We start from the raw sequence: 24,934 nt of genomic DNA, 5'->3' as shown, positions 1-24,934 counted from the left end.
TTTCTTAACTGAGAGGTGCCCTCAGTCGTGCCTATGAGGATGTCAGGGGCAGTGAGGGGAGGATGGAGCCAAGTTCTGCTCAAGTGATATCCAATGACAGGACAAGGGGCAACGGGTGCAAGCTGGAGCAGAGATGCCAGAGGAACATGGCAAGGGGTGAACTGGATGAGCTTTCGAGGTCCCTTCCAACCCCTAAGCTGTGATGTGGCTTTCAGGTTTCACACTGTCCTGGTGCAGCCCCGGTGAAACCTGAGCTCTTCTGTGGCCTTGTTTCTAACATTGACAAAAATAAAATACAGCTGCTGTTAAAGCTTGAAAGCAAGCAGAACAGTGTTATTTTTATGCAGGTTTGACTCTGCAGACAGCTCCTGAACAACAGACAGTGCCTGTAGCACACCCTGAGCCCCTCCAGCACTGAGGGACAGCCCCACTCCCCCCAGCCCCACTCCCCCCAGCCCACTTCATTTATTTTTAATTCATGGTGTAGACAACAAAGGTTTAAGAGTTGTTAGGGTTTTTTTTACTAACATTAATCTGAGTGAATGTATTTTAGGCATCAAGACAAGGAACAGCAGTTCTAAGCTATCCATGGAGTAAGGAAAAACTAAGGAAATGCAGGAGAGAGAAGGGAGGTGGAGATGGGACAGAGGAGTCTGAGACTGACCTTCCACTTCAGAAAAGCAGAGGCAGCAGAACCCTTGCTAAGTGTTAGCTACTGTGAAGGGGAATTTCTGCCTCTTCAGAGTGGCTTTGCCCACCCCTGCCCTTCCTACAGAGAGGGTTTGCTATGCTCCTCCTGTGGGCCAGGGCCCCAGCTGCTGCTCCCCGAGGGGTGGACGTGCAGAGGCTCCTCCTGCGCGGCCGCTGGCAGGCAGCGGCAGGGTGTGCAGAGCCCTGGTTCTCCTTCCCTGCTGCTGGGAACTGGCTGAGGTTTTGCTCTCCATGGTGAAGGTTCTCAGACTCTCTCAGGACAGTTGTGCTTCTCCTGAGCTTGCGAGCAGGAGCCAGCAGGGGAGGACAACTCTGCATCTCCTCGGGCAGCAGAAGCCAGGCAAGGCCTTCGCTCTGGGCATCCTCCTGCAGCCTCATGCTGCGCCTCACTCTTACTGCCCCACGAGACGGCTCTGAGGGGTCATGCTTTGGCTGAGGAGCAGACAAGAATTCTTCCACATTAAAAGAATCAAGAGGAGCAGCTAAGAATTCTTCCACATGAAAAGAAGGCAGCGGAAGGTTGTCTTCAGTTGTGTGCTCCTGTTGAAAAGCTGGAAGAGGAACAGCTCCGCTTCTTGTTCTCCTCCTTCGAGGCCCTCTGGCAGAACACTGCTGTGGCTGCAGAGCTCCTCTGGCACCCTCATGCACACCTCTGTCCTGCTCCAGGACTTCCAGCCCAGCTACCCACTCTGCCTCACTGAGCAGATCTCCTTCTAACCTCTTGTTTTGCATCAGGGAAGTGCTTTCTTCTGCCTCTCTTGCCCGTGCAGTCTGCTCACCCTGTGGGGCACAGTCAGAGGTGTCAAAGCCAGCCCTGGCCTCTGGCACAGTGTGGGAGAACTGGGGAGAAAATAAAAAGGCAGATCAGACTGGCTTGGGCTGGAAGGGCCCTTACAGGTCACCCAGTTCCAACCCCCTGTTATGGGCAGGGACACCTTCTGCTAGACCAGGCTAGGCTGTTCAAGGCCCCATCCAACCTGGTTTCAAAGAGCTGAACACTAGACATCTGCTACATCAAGTCTGGACCCCAACCAACCACACAGAATCCACAGGCTGGAATCGGCTCCAGGGCCTGTCAATGAGCTCTGCGACCTCCTTCCAAGGCTGGAGATTCCATGGGCTCTCCAGCAGCCTGCTCCCCTGCTTAACCATGGGTTTTCCCTTCCCTTTTTCAATCTGACAGCACCAGGCTCAATCCTGACTTCCTAGCAGTATCCTTAAGCACCTCAGTTACCTCCTGGTCAGTGCCAGCAGCAGACTCCAGATCACCACCTGGCACCTGAAGCACTGTGTCATGGGAACTGCTGCCTTCTGCCACATCCAGGTCCTCAGAGCTTCCAGAAGTATCAGCTGCACAGGTGGTTTGGCCTCTCATTCTCTCAGCCACTGGCTTCTGTTGGACATCCTTGCAAGCACTCCCAGGCTTGGTGCCACCTGAGAACACATCCTCTGCATCATAACAGACAAGAGGTCACTTGGCTGCACTGGTGAATGGACACAGTCCCCTGTGCAATGTCACAGCAGAAGCTTTACAGGATCTTAGCTCAACAAAGCAACCTTCTAAAGAGCCCACGCCAGAGAAGTGATGTGGAAGCCCCAGTGCACATCCCTTTCCTAACACCCAACTCAGCACTTCCAGAGACTGAGGGAATATCAGTGTCCCAAGTGCTCATACTCGAGTCCCACGGGAGTTACAATTATCCAGCTGGATACTGTTGATCCTCTGGACTCTACTGCAGAGGCAAAGTAGAGTGTGAAATGCACAACTGGGCCCTACCTATGCTCACAGCTCCACCATCAGATCTTTGAGCACAACTTGAATTAAAAAATTGGAAGTCACCAAAAGAGCAAGGCCAAACACCCCCCAGAACCACATTACCTGGAAAAAGTGCCGAGCCTGGAGACAAGGAGCACTCTGAAACCTCAGGGACAGGGCTCAGAAGGGGTTTCCTAGAAGCCATTGTTCTCTCCCCATACAGAGATGCTTTGACTTTCTTTCTCCTTCCCACACAGCCTGCACGTTTTCTTTTCTGAAAGGGCAGAGCACAGCACTGCGTCCCCCGGGGCAGTGCTGCTGCCCCCCGCCTCGGAGCGGGCAGCGCCGCCTCCCCTCGCCGATGCCCTCCCGCCCCGGGGCAGCCAGCGTTGCCTCCCCTCGCCGATGCCCTCCTGCCCCGGGGCGGCCAGCGCTGCCTCCCCTCGCCGCCGACCCCCACCCACCCCGGGGCAGCCAGCGCTGCCTCCCCTCACCGCCTCCCCTCGCCGAAGTCCTCCCACCCCAGGGCAGGCAGCGCTGCCTCCCCTTGCCGCCTCCCCTCACCGCCGCCCCCCCCGCCCCGGGGCAGTGCTGCCTCCCCTCACCGCCGTCGCCCCCCGCCCCGGGGCAGCCAGCTCTGCCTCCCCTCACTGCCGCCCTCCCGCCCCGGGGCAGCCAGCTCTGCCTCCCCTCACTGCCGCCCTCCCGCCCCGGGGCAGCCAGCGCTGCCTCCCCTCACTGCCGCCCTCCCGCCCCGGGGCAGCCAGCTCTGCCTCCCCTCACTGCCGCCCTCCCGCCCCGGGGCAGCCAGCGCTGCCTCCCCTCACTGCCGCCCTCCCGCCCCGGGGCAGCCAGCGCTGCCTCCCCTCACTGCCGCCCCTCCCCGCCCCGGGGCGGCCAGCTCTGCCTCCCCTCACTGCCGCCCTCCCGCCCCGGGGCAGCCAGCGCTGCCTCCCCTCACTGCCGCCCTCCCGCCCCGGGGCAGCCAGCTCTGCCTCCCCTCACTGCTGCCCTCCCGCCCCGGGGCAGTACTGCAGCAAAGGTTGACACCAGGGCTCCCCTGGGCAGAAGGGACACTGGCAGCAGCAGGAAATCTGAGAGCCTTCAGAAATCTTTGGTAGGACAAAGCCAGGCCAAGGAGACAAGGAAGATGAGAAACACCTGTGGGAGGAAGCAGGCAGCAGGCCTCAGCTGCAGAGGGCTGTCACTTACTCGTGGCTTTTTGGCAGCAGCCGTGGTTGTGTTCTGGTCTGGATGCTTGCTCCGCCTGCGGTTATCCTTGGCGCTCTCAGGAGCTGTGGCAGCGGAGATGCCAGCATCAGTCCCCTCTGAGGTGGTGCTGCACTGCTGAGGAACATGAAAAGATTTAAGTGTGCATGAAAGCCACATTCAGAAATGAGATTTCCTACGACAAGTAGCAGCACTAGCAGGGGTGTTTCCATGCACCTGGATGTATCCAGCCCTCCTAGCTGAGGGTGTAAAACCTTTGTAACATCAGGAGGTAGAAAAAGAGAATGAATCTGCCTGGGAAGTTAAAAACCTAAGCAACCCAGGCACCCCCCCTAGAGATTTACCTTCCTCTTCGTAGAGGAGCGAGTTCTCATCCTGTCAGGCTTGCCAGGCTCTGCTGCTAGGGATGCAGAAAATGAGAGAACTCAGTACCAGCACAGAAAGTGACAGCACATGTGAGGAGAATCCACACCACTTCTGACTTTATGCACAGTCTTCAGTCAGCTCAGCCTGAGGAGCTCACACTCGTGGCAAGATTTAACAAACACTTCAGAAAAGAGTTAAAACCTGTGAGTGTTTGGTAAACCAGTCAGCACTTGGAGAGGTTTCCTACAGATGCTGGCACTTGCACAAGCCCTTTCCAATTGCTTTGTGGTTGTCTTGCTTGTTAAGACCCAGGCTGCAATATCGGCCTGAAGCCCCTGAGCAGAGTTACTCAGAGCAGTAGCTCAGCCACTGGCACAGAAAAGCACCACCCCCAGTGAACCCACAGCAGGGAAACACTGCAGTGACTGCAGAGGTCTTTAGAAGAGAACAAGGGCACTAAATCTGAGTGCAGCTGAAGCAGATCCCCATCTCTGCATCTCCAGGGACAGAGCTGCATTATCTACTGACAGAACCAGAAGCTGAACTTACCTTCTGCATTTTCAGCAGGCACAAGATCTGCAGCAGCAGCGTCCTGCACTACCCCCTCAGGAGGCTCACAATCCTTTAAACAAGAAAAGGTAACCTTTTGGCAACGCACCACGCCAGGCAGACTGAAGCAGCCCTGCCCCAGCAGTGCTTGGAACAGCCAGGTAGGAGAACAAAGTTGTTTTGTCCTCAAGGAAGCTACATAAGGCAGAAAGAAATGCAAAATCAAAAGGATATGAATAAGCCAAGGCAAAACCATTTTGAGTGCAACCAGCACTCAGTTTTATACAGGACAAAATGCTGCTCAGAAGCACTTCCCAGTGCCATCCCCAAGCCTCAAGCAGACTGTTTCATCAGCTCAGCAACTGCCTTTCAAAACCAAAACATTAAGCAGAAACTGAGCATTCACAGAGACTAAGAAGCTGTTTTTATGACTTCAAGGGAAAAAAGAACCAAACAACTACAAACTTACCTCCGAGCAATCGAAGCTGGGCTGGGGCAACGGCTCCTGAGCGAGACTGAGCCTTGCAGAAGGGCTGCTGTGCCTGTGCAGCTGCACGGGGGTCCCTCCCCTGCGCAGCGGAGCATTTGCAGGCAAAGCTTCATCAAAGATTTCTGGGCTCAGATCTTGCCCAAAAGTAACTTTTTTCTTCTTTGGCTTCTCAGAGCTCTGACTTTCAGTTTCCTCTGTTGCAATTAAAAACACAGACTGCTATTTTTTCAATAGCCATTCTCCTTGGCCACCTTATTTCCCAGGGCACGCAGCAGGATGCCACACATCAGCTACCCCAGAGGTAGATACAAATCATTCTTCAGATTTACCAGAGACAAACCCTTATGGTCCCACATAATGATCTGCCTGCACAAAACCCAAAAGGGGAATCTGACCTGTTTGCAGGGCCTCAAGGATTTCTGCACAGCTGGAGACTGCAAGAGATTCACCTCCTCCATCAAGGGCCTCATAGGAGCATTCCTAGCACATGTAAGTGACAGTCACCTATCAAAGCCATCTCAGCTACTGCCTCTGCTCAGATCAAGTGAAAAGAACTTTTTCTGTCAACAACATTTATAGTCAGCCCATTGCTGGTTTTCTAAAGGAATGAAGCTCAACATGGATCCTCTCCTAACATGAAAGCTTCCAACAAAGCTTCCCAGGTAGGCAGGGAGGAGAGAGCATGGACAGCATTCAGCTGTTCCTCTTTGACAGCAGTCAGTCACTAAGCATGTTAGACAAGAGTATCATTACTGAAGGACCAGATTCACCTCTGGCTCTGCAGCCATGACTGCAGGAGTCAGTAAATCAGTGACCAACCTGCAATGCCTCCAGTGGTTGCCTCTCTGGTGTTCTCTTTGGCACAGGTGGCAGCCAGCAGCCGCTCCGTGCACGCTCAGCCCACGGAGGCCTGCTGGGCTGTGCTGGGGAGATGCAGAGCCTGCTTCCATCATACACTGGGCTCCCTTCCTGCTCTCTGCTCAGATCTGATAAAACATTCATTCCAGCATCTCTAGTGCAGTGCTCAGAACTGAAACCTTAAGAGCAAGCAGACAGAAGGGACCATTAAAGCCTGAAGGAGAGCTGCAGACTTTAGTGTTTAGCCAGGTGAATGACAAATGCACACCACCAAAACCTCCATCCCCCTCTGAGCACCTGCCATGCCACCATGCTGCCACCTTTACCCTTGGTGTCCTGAGAAACTCACAAAGCCACTGCTCAGGATGAACCAAGCAATTAGCTTTGAACAAGCAAAACTTCTCTCTAACCACACCCACAGACTTTACAGTCCTTACAAGGGAAAGGTTTTTGCTTTGTGCTAAGCATTCCTGTCTTGTGCCCCAATGTTTAAGGTCAGTCATGGACCAGGAACACATCAGCTTACAGGAGCCTGTATCCTGGGAGGCCTCAGTCACTCGTGGCAGTCCGGGGGTGCCAGTTTCCTCTTCTACTGCTTTAAAACATGTTTGAAAGGTGTCTATCTTGTCCTTCAGCAGCCTGACATGTTTGAATGGACTGACCTGCCAAAACAAAATTCACCTCATCAGACTACTGTGTGCCCCCAGGATAGCACAGGCTTTACCACTTTGCACTTTGGCATGGAAAATAGACTCAGAAAAGAAGAAAATCCTCACATTTCATGTTAAAACCATGCAAATCAGGAACTGTGTCAAGAATCTCTTCAGCTTTATTGCCTTTCATAGCCTACCCCTCCAGAGCAGCCCTAGAATTTGGTGTCTGACAGTCTGTGCTAGTTGAAGGATGAGCCTACTTAAAAATCAAGTCACTTATGCTGGGATTTACTTCACTATGAACTATCAACACTTTAACTGGCAACAATCAAGCATGCCAAAGGCAGGAAAGTAAAGGTAAAGGAGCAAAGCCTCCATGCTCTACACAACCAACCTCCTAACATCCCCTGGCTCTGAAGTAGAGTCCATGGAAAGTCAACAAAGTTGAAGCCATGGCTGCTGCCATGGCTGCTTCCTGAGCCTTGCCTTCCCTTCCTGCCAGCACATCTTGATCCCTGAGGGACCCATACTGGCACAACAGATATTTGAGAGACTTTCACCTGGGCCAAAGCTTCTTTCTGCCTGTTGCTTCTCTGCTGGGCAAGGAACTGAATGAGGCTGTTGTTCTCCGGTGAGCCCCGCGCCCCAATGCCTGCTCTCCGTCTGAATTTCAGTGAAGCTGGAGATGCCCCTGAAGTGGGGACAGGAGAGGAGAAACCAAGACATCCAAAGTGAGCTGCTCAGCTCAAGACACCTTCCTGAGCAAAAGCAGGGAGCTCCCTAAAGGCAGACAACCTGCACCTGACCCAAAGGGAAGCTTTTGGCTACATGACCTCCAGCTGTCCCCTGAGAAGGACAAGTCACCAGCCACACCAGCCTTACCTATAGTAAAGTTTCCCTGGGTGAGCCCAAACTCAGCAGCTCTTCCAGGTGTAAAGCCCACAGGTGTCTGCCCCTGGCTCGCCGACAGCCCACAGGCAGATGATCCTTCAGCTTTGTCCCTGCTAGGTGTCAGGCAGCATTCCTCCCCCAAAGGAACAGGGCTGCTTCCTGGCAGATTTTCCCTACTGCTGAAAGGCAAGGCCTGCTCCCCAGCAGCACCCCCTTGCAGCATGCCCACAGGGCACTGGGGGAGCTGGCAGCTGCCCACACCCTCCCCGGTGTGCCACGAGCGCCTGCCGCATCTTCTGGGGTGCTGCAGGGGGACTCCTGGCAGCTGCACCTCCTGCCCATTGCCTAAATTCTCCTTGAATGCCTTTATGCCTTTGCAAATCTTCTGGTCCTTTGACAGCTCAGGACAAGAGCTCTCCTCCTTTTCTTCTGTGTGTGTGTTCTCATTGTCTTGAGCTCTCAGGAGAGGATTTCCATCCTTCAGTCTTCTGTGCATGGCTAGGGACTGATTTGAAGACAGACTGAGGCAGGTGTCTCACTGGAGGACAGAAAAAGCTATCCAAAAAAAACAAAGAGAAAGATATTTTAATAGGTAGAGGGTAACAGTAAGAGTTCACTCCCATTCCCAAACTTAGGGGTTTGGATTTTTTTCCTGGAACAAGGTGTTTGAGGGGGCAGTGGAGAGGGAAAATCTGATCTACAGTAAGCTCCACCGAAAGACACCACAGGCCAGCACTGTAGAGACAAGCAGCAACAGAACCCTGCAGCAGAAGTGTTCCTTGAGAGAGGAAACAGAGGCCCTGCTTCCATTCCTAATTAGACTCACACTTCAGGTCCCTCACACTGCCACACTGCTGCTGCAAGCGCTGCAGCAAGTCCTAGGAGCTGGATACTAGCTGGAAAACTTCGGACTCCAGGGAGCTCTGGAGAGCAGCGAGGTCTCCACTCAGCCTCCTCTTCTCCAGGCTGAACACTCAAGGGGTGGCCTCCCTGTCCCTCCCTGCTCCCCACCGTGTTTCTAATAGAAGCCAGGGCACCTTCGGCTGTCTCGGCCACCTGGGCACTGCTGCCCCGCATCCACTGACTGTCTCGTGTGGTCTTTCAAAGGATCCCTTCGTGGGGGGCTGTTAGGTGTCCAAGAGCAGCAAATGCCAGCTGCCACCGCCACGGTGCCCGGCGGCAGCAGGGCAGCAAGCTGTGCCAGGAGCTGCTGCGGGAGCGCGGTGGCAGCGCTGCCCAGGGCTACAGCCCAGCCAACGTCCGCGGCGCCTCCCTCAAGCGAGGCCTGCTCGTCAACGCCAAACGCGGCGGGCCAGGGCTGACTCCCGACTGCGGTAACCCCGGGGCACCCCGACTCCCTCGGCGCTCAGCCCCTAGCCGCAGCCGCGGCGCTCCCCTCCCGCCCAGGCTCAGCCCCTGGCTGCCCCCCGGCCGCTCACCTCCGCCCGGCGCTCCCCGACCGGCGCGCGCGGCCGCCATTCAAACCGAGACGCACTGCTCTGTATCCCTCCGCGCCATCGCCCGCCTTCGCCAACACCTTGCGGCCGCCGGGCACCGCGGTGAACCGCACAGCACCGCGGGGCACCGCGGCCAAAGGGGGCACAGAGGGACAGTAGTTCCCGGGAACCGGCCTTGTACCGCCCCGCTCTCCGGGCGCGGACTCCCGGGCAGGAGGGACTTTTTAGCACCCGACCGCGGAACGATCACAAAAGACCTCTGACCTACACGGCGTCTCCGTTGGGAGAGCTAACGGCTCTCATGAGACACGCCCACACGACAGCCGGCTGCCCCTCAAACTAGACTGGGGCTCTTGATTGGCCATCAGCAGAGGCCGCCCCTCCCCCGCCCTCTCTTCCCTCCCCTCTTTCCCCGCCTCTGCAGCAGAACGCCTTTCTCATTGGTCAAGGTTCTTGGCTTGGCCGCGATTGGTCGCGGCACCTGTCGGTCAGCGGGGCGCTGCCTTCCGGGTTGGGCAGGAGCCGCCGCCGCCGCCGCAGCATGAGGCGGGTCACGCTGTTCGTTAACGGCAGCCCCCGGAACGGGAAGGTGAGGGGCGGGGAGGGGGAGTTCCGCCGCCCGCGGGGAGGGTCCGCCCGCCCCCGGCTTGCCCCCCACCCTCTCCAAGGAGTCTTTCTTCCTTCCTCTGCCTCGTCTCAGCCGCCGGCGGACAGCCGCTGGCAGAGGAGTGCCGGCGGTGCCCGTGCTTGGGCTTCGGGCCGGGGCCGCGGGGCTGTGGGAACTCCCTCAGCCGCCTTTCAGGGCGCAGTGCCCGTGGCTGCGGCAGAGGAAGCATCGCTGCTCCCGCCGCCCCCGATCCGGACCCGGGCTGGCTGCCCGGGCCTAGTCTCTGTGCCTCGGACGGCAGCGCGGAGTCACCCCCCGCAGAACCCCCTCCCGCAGAACCACCCCCCCCGCAGAGCCCCCCCCCCTCAGAACCACCCCGCAGAACCCCCCCGCAGACCCCCCCGCAGAACCCCCCCCCGCAGAGCCCCCCCGCAGAACCGCCCCTCCCGCAGAGCCCCCCCCCCAGAACCCCCCCGCAGAACCCCCCGCAGAACCCCCCCGCAGAACCCCCCCCGCAGAACCACCCCGCAGAACCCCCCCGCAGAACCCCCCCCGCAGAACCCCCTCCCGCCGATCCCCCTCCCCGCGGTCTGTCGGGCTGGGGGCGCCGCGGGGAATCGCCACACGCCACGGAGTTGCTGGGGGCGCAGTTCAAGCCCCCTTCGTGTCGGCCTTGTTGGTTCGTGTGCTGGGGAGAGTGGGAATCGAACCCGAAGGGTGTCAGAGCTGTGCCCTGCCAGGCGCTGCTTGGGGAGCCAGGCAGCCGCCCTGCTGAAACCCTGCTCGCTTGTTTGGAAGCTCTGTAGGCTTTAAAAAGTGCAGATGTATGTACAGGGTCCTGGGCATCAAACGGTTCAGGTTTCCAGGGTTAAACTGGTCCAGTTGTCCCAAGTGCTCTCCGTGGTCCCTGGCCTTTCCCAGCCCCATCCCGCTGCAGGCAGCTGATGTGACAGCAGTTTGATCTTTGGCTTTTAGAGGGAGGGAGAAGCTTGGAACACACCAGCTAGCAACGTTTCTTTAGACTAGAGATGAGTACTGGAATCAATTCCTGCAGGACCAGCACTGATTGCTCCACTGCTGCTGCCAGCTCAGTGCCTTGAGGCTGGGGTGAGCTGTGCAAGGCACCCCTAAGGCAGTGATGTTTGTCACATCAAAGGTGCTCTGTTGCCTTTTTTTAGTAAGGATACGTTCCCATCTACCTCCCTGGTTTGTGGAGAGCCTGATAGCTCTGGAAATGGGTCTGAGGTGGCACGAGCTAAGGGAAGGCAGTGCCTACAGCTCCCTCTCTCCACAGGTGGTGGCTGTCTATGGGACTCTCTCAGACCTGCTGTCTGTGGCTAGCAGCAAGCTGGGGATCAAAGCAACCAGTGTGTACAATGGGAAGGGAGGACTCATTGATGATATTGCTTTGATTAGGTAAGGTTCATCCAGTCAAGCTCAAATCAAATCACTGCTGTGGATTAAGAGACTTCTGGCCTATTAATCCTCTGACCTTAATCAATAACCAGTGCTTTCCTTAAACCCAGACTTGATCACTGCCAGCCCACATGCCCAGAGGTGCTGTGGCTTCACAGAATACTCCAGGAGTGGGGGGAGAAACAAGTGTTGTGTGGAACTAAACTGATTGAGTAACAGTGATCCCTGCCTGCTTGGTGCAGACCTCTAGTGGAGTCACTGCTGGTACAGTCCACTGGAACCTGCAAAATGAAGACAAAAATCAGAGAGTGAAGTTCTGGCTAATGGCAACTGCTCAGCACTTAGCTGCAGGAGAGGCTCTGCAAACAATTATGATTAATGTTGGCTTTCTTTCTTCTCCTCCTCTCCCCCTGCCCCTTCCCCTTTCAGGGATGATGATGTTCTGTTTGTGTGTGAAGGGGAACCGTTCATTGGTGAGTCTGTGTAATTCTTGTGCTTAACTTCCTGTTTAGCAGAAGTTTTGGGTTGCTTTAGTATAAATCTTGAGGGTCTATTTTCAGTTGGTTTCAGAAGCTGCCTCTTACCAGAGGGAGGTTTCAGAAACATTCCTTATTTTCTACTGCTTCTTGTCTCTTGGTCTGTGTAGATCCCCAGACTGATGGGAGACCCCAGGAGGAGCTGACAGGGTCCCACACAGACTGGCTGACCCTCAATGTTGGAGGCAGATACTTCACCACCACAAGGTAGAAGTGCAGCTGGCTGCTTGTGCTCCTAAGGAGCTGCAGTTCGTGCAGCTGGCAGTGGGCATGCAGTGGGTGAGGCTCCAGATGCTCCTGCAAAAGGGCCAGAAAGAGACCTGACTGTGGAGGTCTTGGACTTGTGCAGCTTTCTCTGTATTTGGTGTTTGCAACAAATGAATGTCTGAAGGAGTTTGCACATGGAGTGAGAGTGGGGCAGAGCCTGAGCAGAGCTGGGTTTCCCCTTGGAGAGCTCAGGTAACGCAGTGCTCTGTGTTGGAAATGCCTCTGTGGTGCCTCAGGTCAGCAGTGCAGTGTTAGCACAGTGTGTGAAATGGAGCCAGAAGAGTGCTGGGGCTGGTGGGATGCACATCACACCCTGGGGCAGCAGCTTTGTTGTCTGCAGGGGAACATTCTGTGCTGAAAATAGACCAAAACTGCTCTGCCTTTGTTTTCTAGGAGCACTTTGGTTAACAAGGAGCCTGAGAGCATGCTGGCCCACATGTTTAAAGATAAAGGTTGGTACAGTGGAACAAACCTTGGGGTTTAGGCCCACAAGCTGGCAAAACAGGCAGAAGGCACTGTGAGAGCCAGACTTGTTCCTGTGAGAATACCCACAGCAGGTTAAGCTATCAGAGCAGAACACAGACCTGTGGGGGTTTAACTGCTTGCCTATGTCATGCTCAGCACCTCACAGACTGAAGATTTCCCTCCCACCCACAGTCACTCTGCTGGGGTCCTCCTGTGTTTGCTTCGTGTTGGAGTTTCACCTGGTTTGTGCCCCTGGCTGGCGTTTGTCCAGAGAGTCAGGGAGCAGACAGGGTGTGAGGCAGTGCCTAGGGAAGGAGGCAGACCCACACCTCAGTGCTGCCTTGATGCCAGCACTGAGTGCTGTGTGTGCCGAGAGGTTTGGCCTGCCGATAGCAGCAGTGAGCTCCTGTGAGGCGATTCCTGCTCCCCTCTCCTTCTGCCTTCAGCTGCAATGTTTCAGGCCCTTCGGTAGTGACATCTGACAGTGAAGCCAGTGCCCTTCTGCTAATCTCTGCCATTTGCTGCTGTATATGTTGTGGAAACAGATGCATGGGGAAATAAGCAAGATCCTAGAGGAGCATTCCTCATTGACCGCAGCCCCGAGTATTTTGAGCCCATTTTGAACTATTTGCGGCACGGACAGCTCATTGTAAATGATGGCATTAATTTGCTAGGTAGGTACTGCCTGTCTGACATCTCCATTCTTACCTTTACAAGTTACCCTTTGCCCTCAGGTCAAGATGCTGAGGTCAGTGGGGCTTGCCTGTGCTCACCTGAATGGTTGGGGGTGTGCTGTGCTCAGCGCTGCAGTTCCTCCCGCTGGGGCTAGTGAAGAGCTGCTGCTCAAACCTCTTTGTCTTCAGAGCATTAAATCCCCTCCCTGGGGGCTCAGTGTCTGGCAGTGATTCTGGACTTGCTATCTCTAGCCCAACGCTCCTTTCAGAGCTGGTTTTTGTTCTTGGCTGCCAGCGAGCTCACCCCTCCTCTGTCCAGTTACACCCAGCAGCACCTGGCTTGCTGCCAGCTTTACCAGTTGATGCACTTCTGTAGGGCTCCTTGAACTCCAGCAGCTGCTCTGTGCCTCTCTGAAGTGTAAATAAGGTCTGACAAGCAGGGAAGGTCCAGGGGATTGATGCTGCTCCAAGAGTAAGGATGGATTCCCCTAACCTTCCTGGTTGGCTTTTGGTGTGGCTGTACACTGCCTGCTCCAGTCAGGGGTGACTAGGAGCAAGTGATGGGATGAGAGGAAGTGGCCTCAACTTGCCCCATGGGAGATTTAAGTTGGACATTAGAAGAAACTTCTTCCCTGTAAGAGTCCCCAAAGCCTGGCCCAGGCTGCCCAGGGAGGTGGCTGAATGCCTATCCCTGGTGGGGTTTCAAAGCCACAGACTTTAGGTGCTGAGGGCCATGGTTTAGCCCCAGCCTTGGTAGACTTAGAGAATGGTTGGAGTGGGTGAGCTTAAAGAGCTTTTCCAAGTGACTGTGTGATTCTGAGACAAGTGCCCCTTGTTGGAGACCCCCTGGAGCTGACCCCTGCTGCTTTGTTCCAGGAGTGCTGGAGGAAGCCAGGTTCTTTGGGATCGACTCCCTAATTGAACAGCTAGAAATAGCCATTAAGGTAACTTCTTTCCTCTCCTCCATGAGGGCACCTGTCCTGTCCTTCCAGGCAAGCTACAGCACCTATCCCTGGTAGCTTTTAACCACCTCTCCCAACAGAACTCCCAGCCAGCTGAGGACCATTCCCCTATATCTCGCAAGGAGTTTGTCCGGTTCCTGCTGGCAACCCCAACCAAGTCTGAGCTGCGCTGCCAGGTGAGACAAGGCAGCCTCTGCCTGCAGCACAGCCTCCCCTGCACCATTCTGCCAGCTGGGTTCAGAACTGCACCTCCTCTTCTGTGACCCCTGGGCTTTGCTCTCTTGTGTGCAGGGACTCAATTTCAGTGGAGCAGATCTCTCACGCCTGGATCTTCGCTACATCAACTTCAAGATGGCCAACCTGAGCCGCTGCAACCTGGCCCATGCCAACCTCTGCTGTGCCAACCTGGAGAGAGCTGACCTCTCTGGATCAGTGCTTGATGTAAGAGCTGCTCTGGCTTGCACAGGCTGGGCTGTCCTTGGCTTGTTTGAAAGGAGGAGGAACTGGACTAACAGATAGGTGGAAGGCATGGAGCTCTTTGGTGCCTGCTGCGGCACTTTGGTGCCTGCTGCGGCTCTTTGGCGCCTGCTGCGGCTCTTTGGCGCCTGCTGCGGCTCTTTGGCGCCTGCTGCGGCTCTTTGGCGCCTGCTGCGGCTCTTTGGCGCCTGCTGCGGCTCTTTGGCGCCTGCTGCGGCTCTTTGGTGCCTGCTGCGGCTCTTTGGCGCCTGCTGCGGCTCTTTGGCGCCTGCTGCGGCTCTTTGGCACCTGCTGCGGCTCTTTGGTGCCTGCTGCGGCTCTTTGGCGCCTGCTGCGGCTCTTTGGTGCCTGCTGCGGCTCAGTCAGATCACTGCCAGAGCTTTTTGAAGCTATCTCATGGAAAAGGGCAGTGGGTGAGGACAGCCTGGCTCTTGCTGACAGGAAAGGCAGTTTAGAGCAAGCTCTTGCCTGCCCTCAGAGCAGCGAGGTTGTTGTGCTTGAGCAGGTTCACTTCCACAGCAGAAGTGAAAGCCATGCTTTGCTGAGGGCTGTTCATCCTCACCCCTCACTGCTGTCTCTCCACCAGTGTGCAAACCTGCAGGGGGTGAAGATGCTGTGCTCCAATGCTGAGGGAGCATCTCTGAAAGGCTGCAATTTTGAAGATCCCTCAGGCCTGAAAGCTAACCTGGAAGGTGAGAAGCTCTTTGCCTGATGGGTGATCTGTGAGGCTGTGGTGTGTGAGAGGCCTGGCTGGGGTGGGGGCAAGCCAGGTGCTCAGGAGAGGAGGCCACACGTCCTGGACAGTGTGTGCCCATGTCTCCAGAGTGCCTTAGGCTGGAAGGGACCTTTAGAGGTCACCTAGACCAACCTCCCTGCAGGCAGCAGGGACAAATCATTCAGTGCCAAGTCACTTCTGTTACTTCACAACTCTGAGCAAGCAGCATTCTGCAGCTGGTTTGTCTCAGAACTGCTCTTGGTGCTTCAGGGGCTAACCTGAAAGGAGTTGACATGGAAGGCAGCCAGATGACAGGGATCAACCTGCGAGTGGCCACCTTGAAGAATGCCAAACTCAAGAACTGCAACCTCAGAGGAGCAACCTTGGCAGGAACTGATTTGGAAGTGAGTTTGAATTCACATTACACTCTGTGCACTACCTAACCAGGTTTGAGGCTTGCTGGCTTTGGCCTGAGTTCTGCAGCTTCAAAGCAGACTGAGGGAAGTCTGAAGAAGAGGAAAAATTCCTTTACTGTGAGGGTGCTGGAGGCCTGGAGCAGGCTGCCCACTGAGGCTGTGGAGAGAGAATCCAACCCCCCTGGCTGTTGTGATCCTGGGCCAGCTGCTGTGGGTGCCCTGCTGGAGCAGTGAGGTTGGACTGGATGATCTTCCAACCCCTCCATGCTGGGATTCTGGGATTTGTAGAGCAGAGATGGAATCTTAGCTGGCTGCTGGCAGTGGCCCACTGCTGCTCCTATCAGGAGGACAAAGCAGCTGCCCCTGCACAGCCTGCTTGGGGCTGGGAGCTTGCACTGAGCCTGAGGCAGTGCCTGTGGGCTCTGGGAGAATATGGCTCAGGTAAGGCTTGCACCAAGCTCTGGCTGTGTTCAGCTAAGAGTGATTTTTCCTTTGCCTTTCAGAATTGTGATCTGTCAGGTTGTGATCTACAAGAAGCTAACTTGAGGGGATCCAATGTGAAAGGAGCCATCTTTGAAGAGATGCTGACACCCCTGCACATGTCTCAGAGTGTCAGATAGGGCAGAGACTGAACCCCCTGTGAGGAAGCTTTGCCTTGTGCTCACCTGGAACCTCCTCTGCTCCAGCTTGCACCCAGTGCCCCTTGGCCTGTCCTTGGACATCACTGAAGTGGCCTTGTGGCCTTGTCTTGAAACTGAGCTCCTCTGTGACCTTGTTGATGTGGAATAAAATGCAGCTGCTGAAAGCTTGAAAGCCTCAGCTCACCTCCACCCCGGGAAGGTGATGGAGCAACTTCTCCTTGGTGCTTGGATAAGAGGTGATTAGGAGCAGCCAGCATGGCCTTACCAGGGCCCAGTCATGTTTGACCCAGCTGAGAGCCTTTGATGAGGACATCCCCAGGGGGATGGTGGATGGCAGAGCAGTGGATGTGGTTTATTTATCTCAGGAAAGCATCTGACACCCACAGCATCCTCCCAGCTGGACTGAAGCAGTGTGTGCTGGGTGATGGGGGAGGGAGGTGGGAACTGGGGAAGGGAAGAAATCAGGGAGTTGTGGTCAGTGGGGCAGAGTCTGATGGAGGCCTGTGTCTAGTGGAGTCCCTCAGGGTCAGTACTGGGACCAGAGCTGTTCAGTCTATTCATCAATGACCTGGGTGAGGGCACAGAGGGCACTGCCAGCAAGTTTGTGATGGCACCAAACTGGGAGCAGTGGTGACAGCCCTCAGGCTGTGCTGCCATCCAGTGAGAGCTGGACAGGCTGCAGAGCTTTGTGGGGAGAAAGTGAATGAACTCCAACAAGGGCAAGGGTAGGAGGAGGGCCAGAAGAGTGCCATGGAGCCTGCAATGTGCCCTTGTGGCCAAGAAGGCCAAGGGCATCCTGGGGTGCATTTGAAGGGCAGTAGTAGGTCTGGAGAGGTTCTCATGCCCCTTTGCCACATCTGGAATGTTGTGTCTTGTTCTGGGCTCCTCAGCTCAAGAAGGACCTCAGGGAACTGCTTGAAAGAGTCCAGCACAGAGCCCCAGAGCTGCTGCAGGCAGTGGAACATCTCCCTGTGAGCACAGCTGAGGGAGCTGGGGCTGGGAGCAGAGGAGTCTGAGGGCTCCCCTCAGTGCTGGGGCTGGAGCCAGGCTCTGCTCAGGGATGTCCAAGGACAGCGCAAGGGGCACTGGGGGCAAGCTGGAGCAGAGGAGGTGCCACAGGAATGGGAGGGAAAACTTTGTCCCTGTGAGGATGCTGAGCCCTGGGGCAGGCTGCCCAGAGAGGTTGTGGAGTCTCCTGCTCTGCAGACTCAACACCCACCTGGATGTGTTCTGTGTGAGCTGCCCTGGGTGGTCCTGCTCTGGCAGAGGGTTGGACTGGATGATCTCTGGAGGTCCCTTGCAGCCCCTGCTGTGATTCTGTGATGCACTCACAGATGCACCCAAGGTACCTCTTTGCTGTAACAAAGCTGTGTGAGGAGCCCTGAGTGGCCTGTTCAGAAGCTGCAGGTTCCAGGCTCATTTAAGTTGCATTAATAAAAGTGTGAAACACAGCAGTGGCTGAGCTGTCTCTATCTGTGCAAGCCCAGGCCCACTCTTCCCTGGCCCCAGGAGTGGCAGCCAGGTGGAAGAGCAAGGTGAGTTGCTGCAGTGTTTGACAGGTTCAGTTTGAGAGCTGCCAGGGGCTTCTGACCTGTTCTGACTGCCCAGCTGCTTCTGCCCCCACGCTGAGTGAATGCTCAGAGGCACTGAGCAGGGTTGGCAGAGCAGTGCCTGTGGCACAGCAGTGAGAACACAAACAGCACACAGGGGTCAGGGCTGTGCAGCACCCCAGGAGCAGCCCAGCTCAGTCTCCTCAGCTGCAGGATGCTGGGATGCTGCTTTCCAAAACTGCCAGAGAAGAGGTCTTGATTCTTGGCTTGGGCCTGCAGAAAGCCAGGCTTCCTGAGCAGCCCAGAGTAGGTGTTGGGATTGCCCTTCCCCAGACAAGGTCTGCTGCACCTGGAGCTCTGGGAGCTCTGGCAAGCTGGCATCCACCACCCTCAGGTCTGAAAAACAAAGAGAAAATCTCCCCCAGGATGAACAAAATCCTCTGCTTCTCTTTAAAGCCTGGGTTTTGCTGTGCTCCCCAGGGAGGAAGGAGCCCTAAGAGAGTGGGAGAGGAAATCTCCCTTCTGCAGGGCCCTGCCCACGCCAGGCAACTTTTCTCCCACGGAAGCAAACTATTTTCACAGCTTGATTGGGTCATCAGCTGCAGTTAAACGGTGTCTGTCCCTGCCATGAGTAGGAGGAGCATTAGAGCAGGAAGAATTACTGCTAGAGCCACTCAATCCTCCTCACATTATTTACTTATTAAATTACTTTTAATCCATTAGTCTCCCAGAGGCCAAGGGAGCAGGGAGAGGATGTTTGAAGAGCACTGAACAGGAAGCATTCAGCTGCACACAGAGCAAGGCAAAAGAGCTGCCCAAGGGCTACACAGCAGCACAGCTCTGCTGGCAGAAGAGCTGAACTTGACTCCTGGCAACTCCAGCATGGAGGGCACAGCCCCCGAGAAATCCCAGAGCCCAGCAGCGTCTGAGTCCTGTTGCTGGAACTCCACCATGAACCCAAGCTGTTGACACTGAGAGGAGAGTCAGACTGGAGGAAAGGAAGGGATTCCCTACACTGAGGGTGGGGAGAGCCTGGCCCAGGGTGGGCAGGGAGGTGGGAGCTGTCCCATCCCTGGAAGCATCCCAGGTCAGGTTGTCTGGGGCCGGTCTGTGCCTTGTGCAGGGGCAGCGGCAGGCGGCTGGGGCTGAGTGCAGCTCCCCAGGCTCCCGAGGAGCAGAGGCCACTTCTGTGGCTGCCAGGGAACACCGATGAGCTGAAACGGCCACACCGGGGGGGCAATTATGAGCTTTGCCTCTGCTGCACGGCAGATCGAGGTAGGTGAAGTCCCCTGCTGGGCAATGTTGGGTGGTGGAGGGGCTGTGTATAAAAAGGGAGAGGAGAGGCAGGCTGGCAGCACAGCGTCAAAGGAAAGAGCTGGAGCTGCCCTGCAGCCTCTCCCCTGCGCAGGTAAGGTCCTGATGCCAGCTCCCTTTCCCCTGCCTGAGTGCTCTCAGGTGCCTGTGAGGAGCCTGCAAAGGCTCTGTAAGGGGCAGGGACCTGAGAACAGAGAGTGGCTAAGCTGAGCACATCTCTCAACTAGCAAGAGGGACTTGCATGAAACGTTTGAGGTCCAGACAGCCTAAACATTGAGTGGGGGGCTCAAAAGTCCTAATTCAGATCCCCATCCAAAATGTTCAGATGTTAAATCTCTCTCTAATGAGTTGATGCAGACTTTGAGGGGCTCAGTCCAGCTGTGGCTCAGACAGAGGCACTGGGGTGCAGAACTGGGGCTCCAGAAATGTAACCTCTTCATTCTCTGAGATAAAAACAGAGCTGGGACGTTGTTAATAGCCAGAAGGATGTTTTGTTCTCTCACAGGATGGAGAAGTCCACAAAGATCTCTGTCAGTGCTGTCCTGTTTGCCCTGGCTGTGGGGATCTGCTTGGCTCAGCACTGGTCCTATGGTCTGCAGCCAGGAGGGAAGAGGAGCACTGAGAACCTGATGGAATCATTTCAGGAGGTAGGTTCCAGATTGCAAGAGCCCTGCTCAAAAGTCTGTCCCCAGCTTCCTGAGCAGCCCCTGTAGGTCCTGGCAGGCCAGAGCTGCTCTAGCAGAGAGCTGCCCCCCTGAAGGCTGTGCTGCTACCCATGCAGGTTGCAAATGGAAAGGACAACCTGGGGGAGCTGCAGGAGATGGGCTGCCCAGGCTCCCACCAGCACTCCAGGGAGCTGCAGGAAGCCATGGTAAGGAAAATGGTTTTCCTTTTGTCACTCTGGGGAAGGAGAGGACTGGCCCAGGCTGGGCAAGTACAGGGAGGGAAGGGAAAAGAGATGGAGGGGGAAGAGGCATGCAAGTTAGTTCACATGTGGCAGCAGTGCCTCTGCCCTCATTATCTGCAGCACCTCAGAGCTGCAGCCCCAGGACCTCTGATGTTCCTCCCAGGCTCCTGCTGTGGCAATGTCACTGCTCACTACATTAAAAACAAAAGTCAAACAGATTCTGCCTCCATACCAATCTCTGCAGCACTCACAGCTGCTTAGCTTCAAAGGCTGATTTGCCAGCTGAAGGGCCAGGCCATATGGAAGCTGCTGCTCCCCAAGTCCCTAACTGGGAAATGCATTTTCCATTAGATGCTCTAATGCAGTGACAGCAGCAGCTCCACATCCAAACTCCCTGCCACAGGAAGCCCTCCCCAGCAAAACTGTGCTCTTTAATTAACACAGCAACACCTTGAGCAAGCCAGATGGTCACCACGCTCTGCAGTGCCTCTGAGCTGTCCTGGAAGCTGGAACACTCAATCTGGGCTTTGGCTCTGGAGCCAAGACCAAAAGTTTCAAGTTCACACTGAGGCCTGAGCGAGGGCTCAGGCTCAGCAACAGCAGAATCCTCTTCATCATTCCCTGGAGAAGCTGGCAGTGAGCACAACCCAAACCTCACCCTGCAAAGACACAGCAGGGCAACAAGTAACAAATAACAGGGCAGCCGCCCCAAGCACCTCAGGCTTCAACTCAGAGGCAAGGACAGAACTAAATAGCCAAGGGGGGGCCCGGATACAGCAGGCTGGGGCACAGGAAGGTGGTTTCCATTTGAAGGGCACTCAGGTACCCAGAGAAGGCCAGCAGGGCACCTGTGCCCCTGGCACTGCCCCTGCAAGCCCAGCTCTGCTCTCTGGGCCAGCTGCTAGAGCCCACAGAGACGCCCCACAGGCTGCTGCTTTGTGCAGGCTCAGGCCTCCTGCCCTGAGCTGCTGTCAACAGCTGCTGGGGTGGCCTCCAAGAGCTGCTGCAGTGGTGCAGCCAGTAACAGATGGGAAGCTGGTGATGCACTTGGGGATGAAAAGAGCCATTCTTGGTTACATTGTACTGCAGCCCATGGCAGGTGGCAGAGAGAACATGTTGGGTCAGCTCTGGGTCATTCTAATCCTTCCAATGGAGACCACAGTCTGAATAGTTCAGCATCTGCCTGGGCTTTACAATTCCATCATCAAGGTTCTTCTTCCTCTTTAAATCAAGTCCATGCTGTGTGTTTGCAGGAAAGGCTGATGGGAGGAGAAGCCAGGCCAAAGAAGATTTAAACCCACAAAGCCCAACAGAAGAAGGGACCCAGAATACAATTTCAAAGCTGTGTTGAAACCAATTCCCCTTCAAATGGCTTTTGCTTACCTTGTGTTGTGTGAATAAAGACTCTGAAGCTGCATTTGAGTGCCAGGAGATGACTGTGTGCAGGGCTCCAGCTCTCTGTAAGAGAGAACACATCCAGAGCAGCATGGGGGCTGCCTTGTGTCCTGCAGCGGGCACCTGGGGAGGGACAGCCCCACAGGGACAGAGGCACTGCCTGGCCTCACTGGCCCCAATCACACAGGAACAGCCCCCTCCCCCTGCAGCAGCCCCCTGTGCTCTGGGGCTTCACTGCTTCAATCATTTCTTGGGAAAAGCTCTTTACAGACTTTGCCAGTGGACACATTCTGCACACAGGACCATTTGTGCACTTGCTTTACAGAGTTAGTGACTGAGATGCCATTGGCCCAGGGAGGTGCAGGCTCCCTTCCCAAGGCTCCCTTGCTGCACTGCCCCCAGAGCCAGGTTAAAAGCTCTTCTGGTTCCTGATTCAGCTGCAGAGGGCTAAAAGAAATAGGGGAAGCCAAGGTGGTGTTTGCAGTCTGCAGAGGTTTGGCACTGAGCCATCAGCTCCAGGATCTCAAACCACTCACAAAAAGCTATTCCGTGACATCCACATCCTCCTGGACGGAAGACAAACATGTCCCAGGGGTTGTGCCGTCACTAAACCTTCACAATGCCAGCAATGAAAAACCACAGCAATTAAAGCCACTCACTGGGGCTGGGCTGCAGCCTGCTGAGGCCTTCACCTCTGCCTGAAACACAAAAAGCCTGCAGCAGGCTCCAGGTCTCTGCAGGGATTCCAGTGCCAGCAGTCAGCCCAAGGCAGCACCAAGAGAAGCTTTTCACCTTTTGCTCAGCTCCTCTGTACCCCTCTGGGTACCTTCCTCAGTGCCCATCCTGAGGGTGCTTTGGCAGTGACAGGAGCAGGATCCTGTGCTTTGGGGAAGCTGCTCTCCTGCCCAAATCACTGAAATCCCTTTTCTGGTTTACTTTTCCTAGTCCTAGGAAAAGCTCACCCTGGCCCACTAAATAATTTGGTCTCCAACAGCAGAAGTAAGAAAGAGAAGTTTTTAATGAATTGAACCAACTGCAAGAGGGAGCAGCAATGGGTCAGGAAGGCTCTCACCATCAACACCAATCACAAGCAGGTTGCAGGCCTCTGAAGGACATTATTTCCATTTACAGTATAAAAATAAATAAGGAGTGAGGATCTGAGGCATTGAACTCACTGCAGATCTGGGGGGCACAGTGTGGAGGTCACTGCTGCAGGTTCTCCGAGCCCTGCAGATCACAGAGCAGCTCCCACTGGATTCAGTGTCCTCTCCTGAGCCAAGAGCCAACAGCCCACTGCAGTGCAGAGCTGCCTGCTCCCCTCTCCCCCTGCTGTGGGGCAGAGCTGCCACGTGCTTAAAGGAATCGATAGAGCAGGGCAGGATTGAATGAGAAGCTCCAGCACAGATTCCTCCTGAGGACAGGAGTCCTCCACCAGCTGAAGTGTAACCCTGGCAGCTGCATGGTCCAAGGCAGAGAAGGACTCTCAGAACTGTAGGGGTTGGAAGGGACCTCTGAAGATCATCTGGTCCAGCCCCCAAGGAAGGGAGTGGACAATTAACCATGCATGTGCCAAGCACTCTGCTCATGACAGCAGTCTGCAAAACAGGCAGCCAGAGCCAAGTCTCCTCAGGCTGAAGCACAGCTACAGGGGCAGCTGAGCCCCTCCCCAGGGCAGACCCCATGGAGTTCCTGTGCGGGGACCAAAGAAAATCCTTGGTGGAGGTACAAGGTACAGAAATGAGTTAAAGAAACTAAAGCAGGGACCCAAAATACCCAAAGGTTTGTCTGCTCCAAACAGCATCATCTGGGACTGCAGCAAAGGCTCCTTTGCTCCTGCTGAGTGGTTACCAAAGGAGCTCAAACAAAGCTGCCTGAGAAGGAAATGAAGTCAAGAGTGAGGTAAAGGCAGATGCAGGATGGGCATGGCACAAGTGACCAAGAGGTGCTGAGATCCAGACCACATCCTGCTGTGCTGCCTGCAGTCAGAAAGTTGCCAAGTGAAGAGCTGCAGAGGTTCCTTCAGTTCATGTGCAGCAGAAGGCAGAGAAGAGGTGGACAGAAAATGAGACAAGAAAACCCTGTGGTGTTCAAGTCAAGCAGTGTCTGTGTCCAAACACACAACCTGCAGCTGACAGGCTGCACCAGAGAGAGAGGTGAGCCATGGGCAATGTGTCCAGAAAGGCTTCAAAGCTCTCCCCTGAGGAGGCACCAGCCAGCACCAGTGGCTGGTGTGCCACAGCACAGCACTGTGGATGGATCTGATGTGACTGCACTGCAGCTTCCAGAGGGTCTCCAGCCTGTGCTGTGCATCCAGGGCAGCTCTGTGCTGAGAGCAATCTGCTCTGCAGAGCCAGGCACAGAGCAAGGGCAGCTCCTGCAGGCTGCTCTAGCTGGAGCCACACTGAAGCCAAAGGAATGGGTGAGGAGAAGAGCAGAGCTGCTGCAGCCCAAACAAGAGCTCCCAGAACTGCACTGCCTGGGGGTTTGCCTGGAAAAGACTTTGCTGAGGATAGCTCTCAGTAGGCCCAGAGAAGCTCAGGGGTTCAGTAAGGTGATGAACCCTGTGCAGGACAAGAGAGCAGAGCAGGGGTGCAGAGGCAACTTCTGACAGCCTCTAGGGAGCACAAAGCTGGAGCACTGCACCAGGCCTGGAGCACTGCACCAGGCCTGGAGCAAGCACAAAGCAAGCAGGTCCCAGTTCAGGGGGGAACACCAACTGCTCTGTAATGAGCAGTGCTCACCCAGGCTCAGCAGTGAGGTTCTGACAAAGGCCTGGGGAGCCTGAACTCTCCCCTGGGAGCAGCAACCACCATGCAGCAGAGGGGAAGGCAGAATGGTTGCACTTCACCTGAAGCAGCTGAGGGCTGCAGGGCAAAGACTCCTGCTGACAATGCTCAGGTCTCTGCCTGCACTCAAGGACCTTGGGAGACTGCAGATCACAGCCCAGCACCTGGCACCTCAGGAGCTCCATGGCTTCAGAATGGCTGCGATCTGCTGTGCTGCAGGCACAGGGGGAGGGAGACTCAGGAGGGCTGCAAAGCTGCAGTCAGCTGGTGTGAAAACCCTGCAAGACACCTCTCCCACTGGAGTGGCTTCCCTTGTGTCAAACTTTGGTGCCAGTCACCACTGTGCCAGGTTCAGACTGGGAATGAACTGCTGGAATTGCAGCAGTGAGAAAACCTCAGGACAGAGCAACGGCAGCAGGGCAGCCTCTGTGGCTGGGGTCTCAGCACTGGAAAGGCAATCCAGGGGGCAGGGAATGCAGCCACAAGAGCTCCTCTTGGTGTTCCCCACAGCAAAGTCCCAGGGCTGTGGAGGGGCTGGCAGGGGAGGGCCCCAGCCCCAGCAGGTCCGTGGAGAGCAAGCAGCGCCTTCACTCCAGGCTGTTCTGCTGGAGCAGGCAGGGAAGATCCTCACTGCAGACCCTGCTCTGCAGACACCACGCTGGATTTTCTGGCTTTGGGGGGTGGGGGGGGAGGTTTGGCTTCATGTCTGCTGGGCAGTGGTGGAGCAATCTGAGAAGGTAAACCAAAAACAGACAGAGAAGGAAACCATCAGCAGCAAGTTAAGGCATCCTGCTGGCCCAAGCAAACCCAAAGGGTTCTGCAGGACTTGATGCCTCTTTCAGGCC

At 55.6% G+C, this 24,934-nt stretch overlaps 3 protein-coding genes across 8 annotated transcripts in view; 1 reads left to right on the top strand and 2 right to left on the bottom strand.

Annotated features, from left to right (window-relative positions):
• Positions 1 to 460: 460 nt before the first annotated feature.
• CDCA2 (cell division cycle associated 2) lies at positions 461 to 9,232 on the bottom strand. 4 transcript variants are annotated; one of them, XM_068156799.1, is made up of 13 exons: positions 8,944 to 9,232; positions 7,496 to 8,059; positions 7,174 to 7,304; positions 6,487 to 6,622; positions 5,922 to 6,139; positions 5,498 to 5,582; positions 5,082 to 5,296; positions 4,613 to 4,685; positions 4,042 to 4,097; positions 3,680 to 3,814; positions 2,591 to 2,741; positions 1,946 to 2,160; positions 461 to 1,551 (listed from the first exon to the last, which is right to left on the bottom strand). In XM_068156799.1, exons 2-13 carry the CDS (start codon positions 7,998 to 8,000, stop codon positions 709 to 711), a joined length of 2,763 nt encoding a protein of 920 aa, XP_068012900.1. In that variant the 5' UTR covers positions 8,001 to 8,059; positions 8,944 to 9,232; the 3' UTR covers positions 461 to 708. The 4 variants fall into 4 exon arrangements, with proteins under 4 accessions (XP_068012900.1, XP_068012903.1, XP_068012902.1 ...); XM_068156802.1 differs by having other exon boundaries at positions 461 to 1,491; XM_068156801.1 differs by having other exon boundaries at positions 1,946 to 2,145.
• Positions 9,233 to 9,470: 238 nt separating this feature from the next.
• On the top strand, positions 9,471 to 17,579 carry KCTD9 (potassium channel tetramerization domain containing 9). Of its 3 annotated transcripts, XM_068156796.1 has the most exons (12): positions 9,471 to 9,550; positions 10,863 to 10,984; positions 11,414 to 11,457; positions 11,631 to 11,727; positions 12,181 to 12,239; positions 12,798 to 12,926; positions 13,803 to 13,870; positions 13,969 to 14,064; positions 14,180 to 14,329; positions 14,952 to 15,057; positions 15,351 to 15,484; positions 16,000 to 17,579. In XM_068156796.1, exons 1-12 carry the CDS (start codon positions 9,503 to 9,505, stop codon positions 16,114 to 16,116), a joined length of 1,170 nt encoding a protein of 389 aa, XP_068012897.1. In that variant the 5' UTR covers positions 9,471 to 9,502; the 3' UTR covers positions 16,117 to 17,579. The 3 variants fall into 3 exon arrangements, with proteins under 3 accessions (XP_068012897.1, XP_068012899.1, XP_068012898.1); XM_068156798.1 differs by lacking the exon at positions 12,798 to 12,926; XM_068156797.1 differs by lacking the exon at positions 13,803 to 13,870 and having other exon boundaries at positions 13,919 to 14,064.
• Positions 17,580 to 22,303: 4,724 nt separating this feature from the next.
• DOCK5 (dedicator of cytokinesis 5) overlaps positions 22,304 to 24,934 on the bottom strand; it is a 50,029-nt gene continuing 47,398 nt past the window's right edge. Inside the window, exon 52 of the mRNA XM_068156795.1 lies at positions 22,304 to 24,818. Coding sequence (XP_068012896.1) covers positions 24,717 to 24,818 — 102 coding nt within the window. The 3' untranslated portion in view covers positions 22,304 to 24,716. The remainder of the gene's footprint in view (positions 24,819 to 24,934) is intronic.

The sequence above is a fragment of the Melanerpes formicivorus genome, unplaced genomic scaffold (assembly GCF_026170545.1).
Source record: "Melanerpes formicivorus ecotype bairdi unplaced genomic scaffold, bMelFor1.0.p_v2 SCAF_34, whole genome shotgun sequence".
In the NCBI taxonomy this organism is placed as follows: domain Eukaryota; kingdom Metazoa; phylum Chordata; class Aves; order Piciformes; family Picidae; genus Melanerpes; species Melanerpes formicivorus.
This window is presented reverse-complemented; position numbering and strand designations above follow the sequence as displayed.

What these genes read in the sequence shown, in the direction of transcription:
- CDCA2 (XM_068156799.1), bottom strand. Translation starts at nt 8,000, where the DNA reads ATGCACAGAAGACTGAAGGATGGAAATCCTCTCCTGAGAGCTCAAGAC. An exon ending in AACCACTGGAGGCATTGCAG is followed by an intron (nt 5,583 to 5,921) that starts GTTGGTCACTGA and finishes TACATGTGCTAG; the next exon opens with GAATGCTCCTATGAGGCCCT. An exon ending in CTGCTGCCAAAAAGCCACGA is followed by an intron (nt 2,742 to 3,679) that starts GTAAGTGACAGC and finishes CTGCCCTTTCAG; the next exon opens with AAAAGAAAACGTGCAGGCTG.
- KCTD9 (XM_068156796.1), top strand. Translation starts at nt 9,503, where the DNA reads ATGAGGCGGGTCACGCTGTTCGTTAACGGCAGCCCCCGGAACGGGAAG. An exon ending in TGATGGCATTAATTTGCTAG is followed by an intron (nt 12,927 to 13,802) that starts GTAGGTACTGCC and finishes GCTTTGTTCCAG; the next exon opens with GAGTGCTGGAGGAAGCCAGG. An exon ending in TCTCTGGATCAGTGCTTGAT is followed by an intron (nt 14,330 to 14,951) that starts GTAAGAGCTGCT and finishes TCTCTCCACCAG; the next exon opens with TGTGCAAACCTGCAGGGGGT.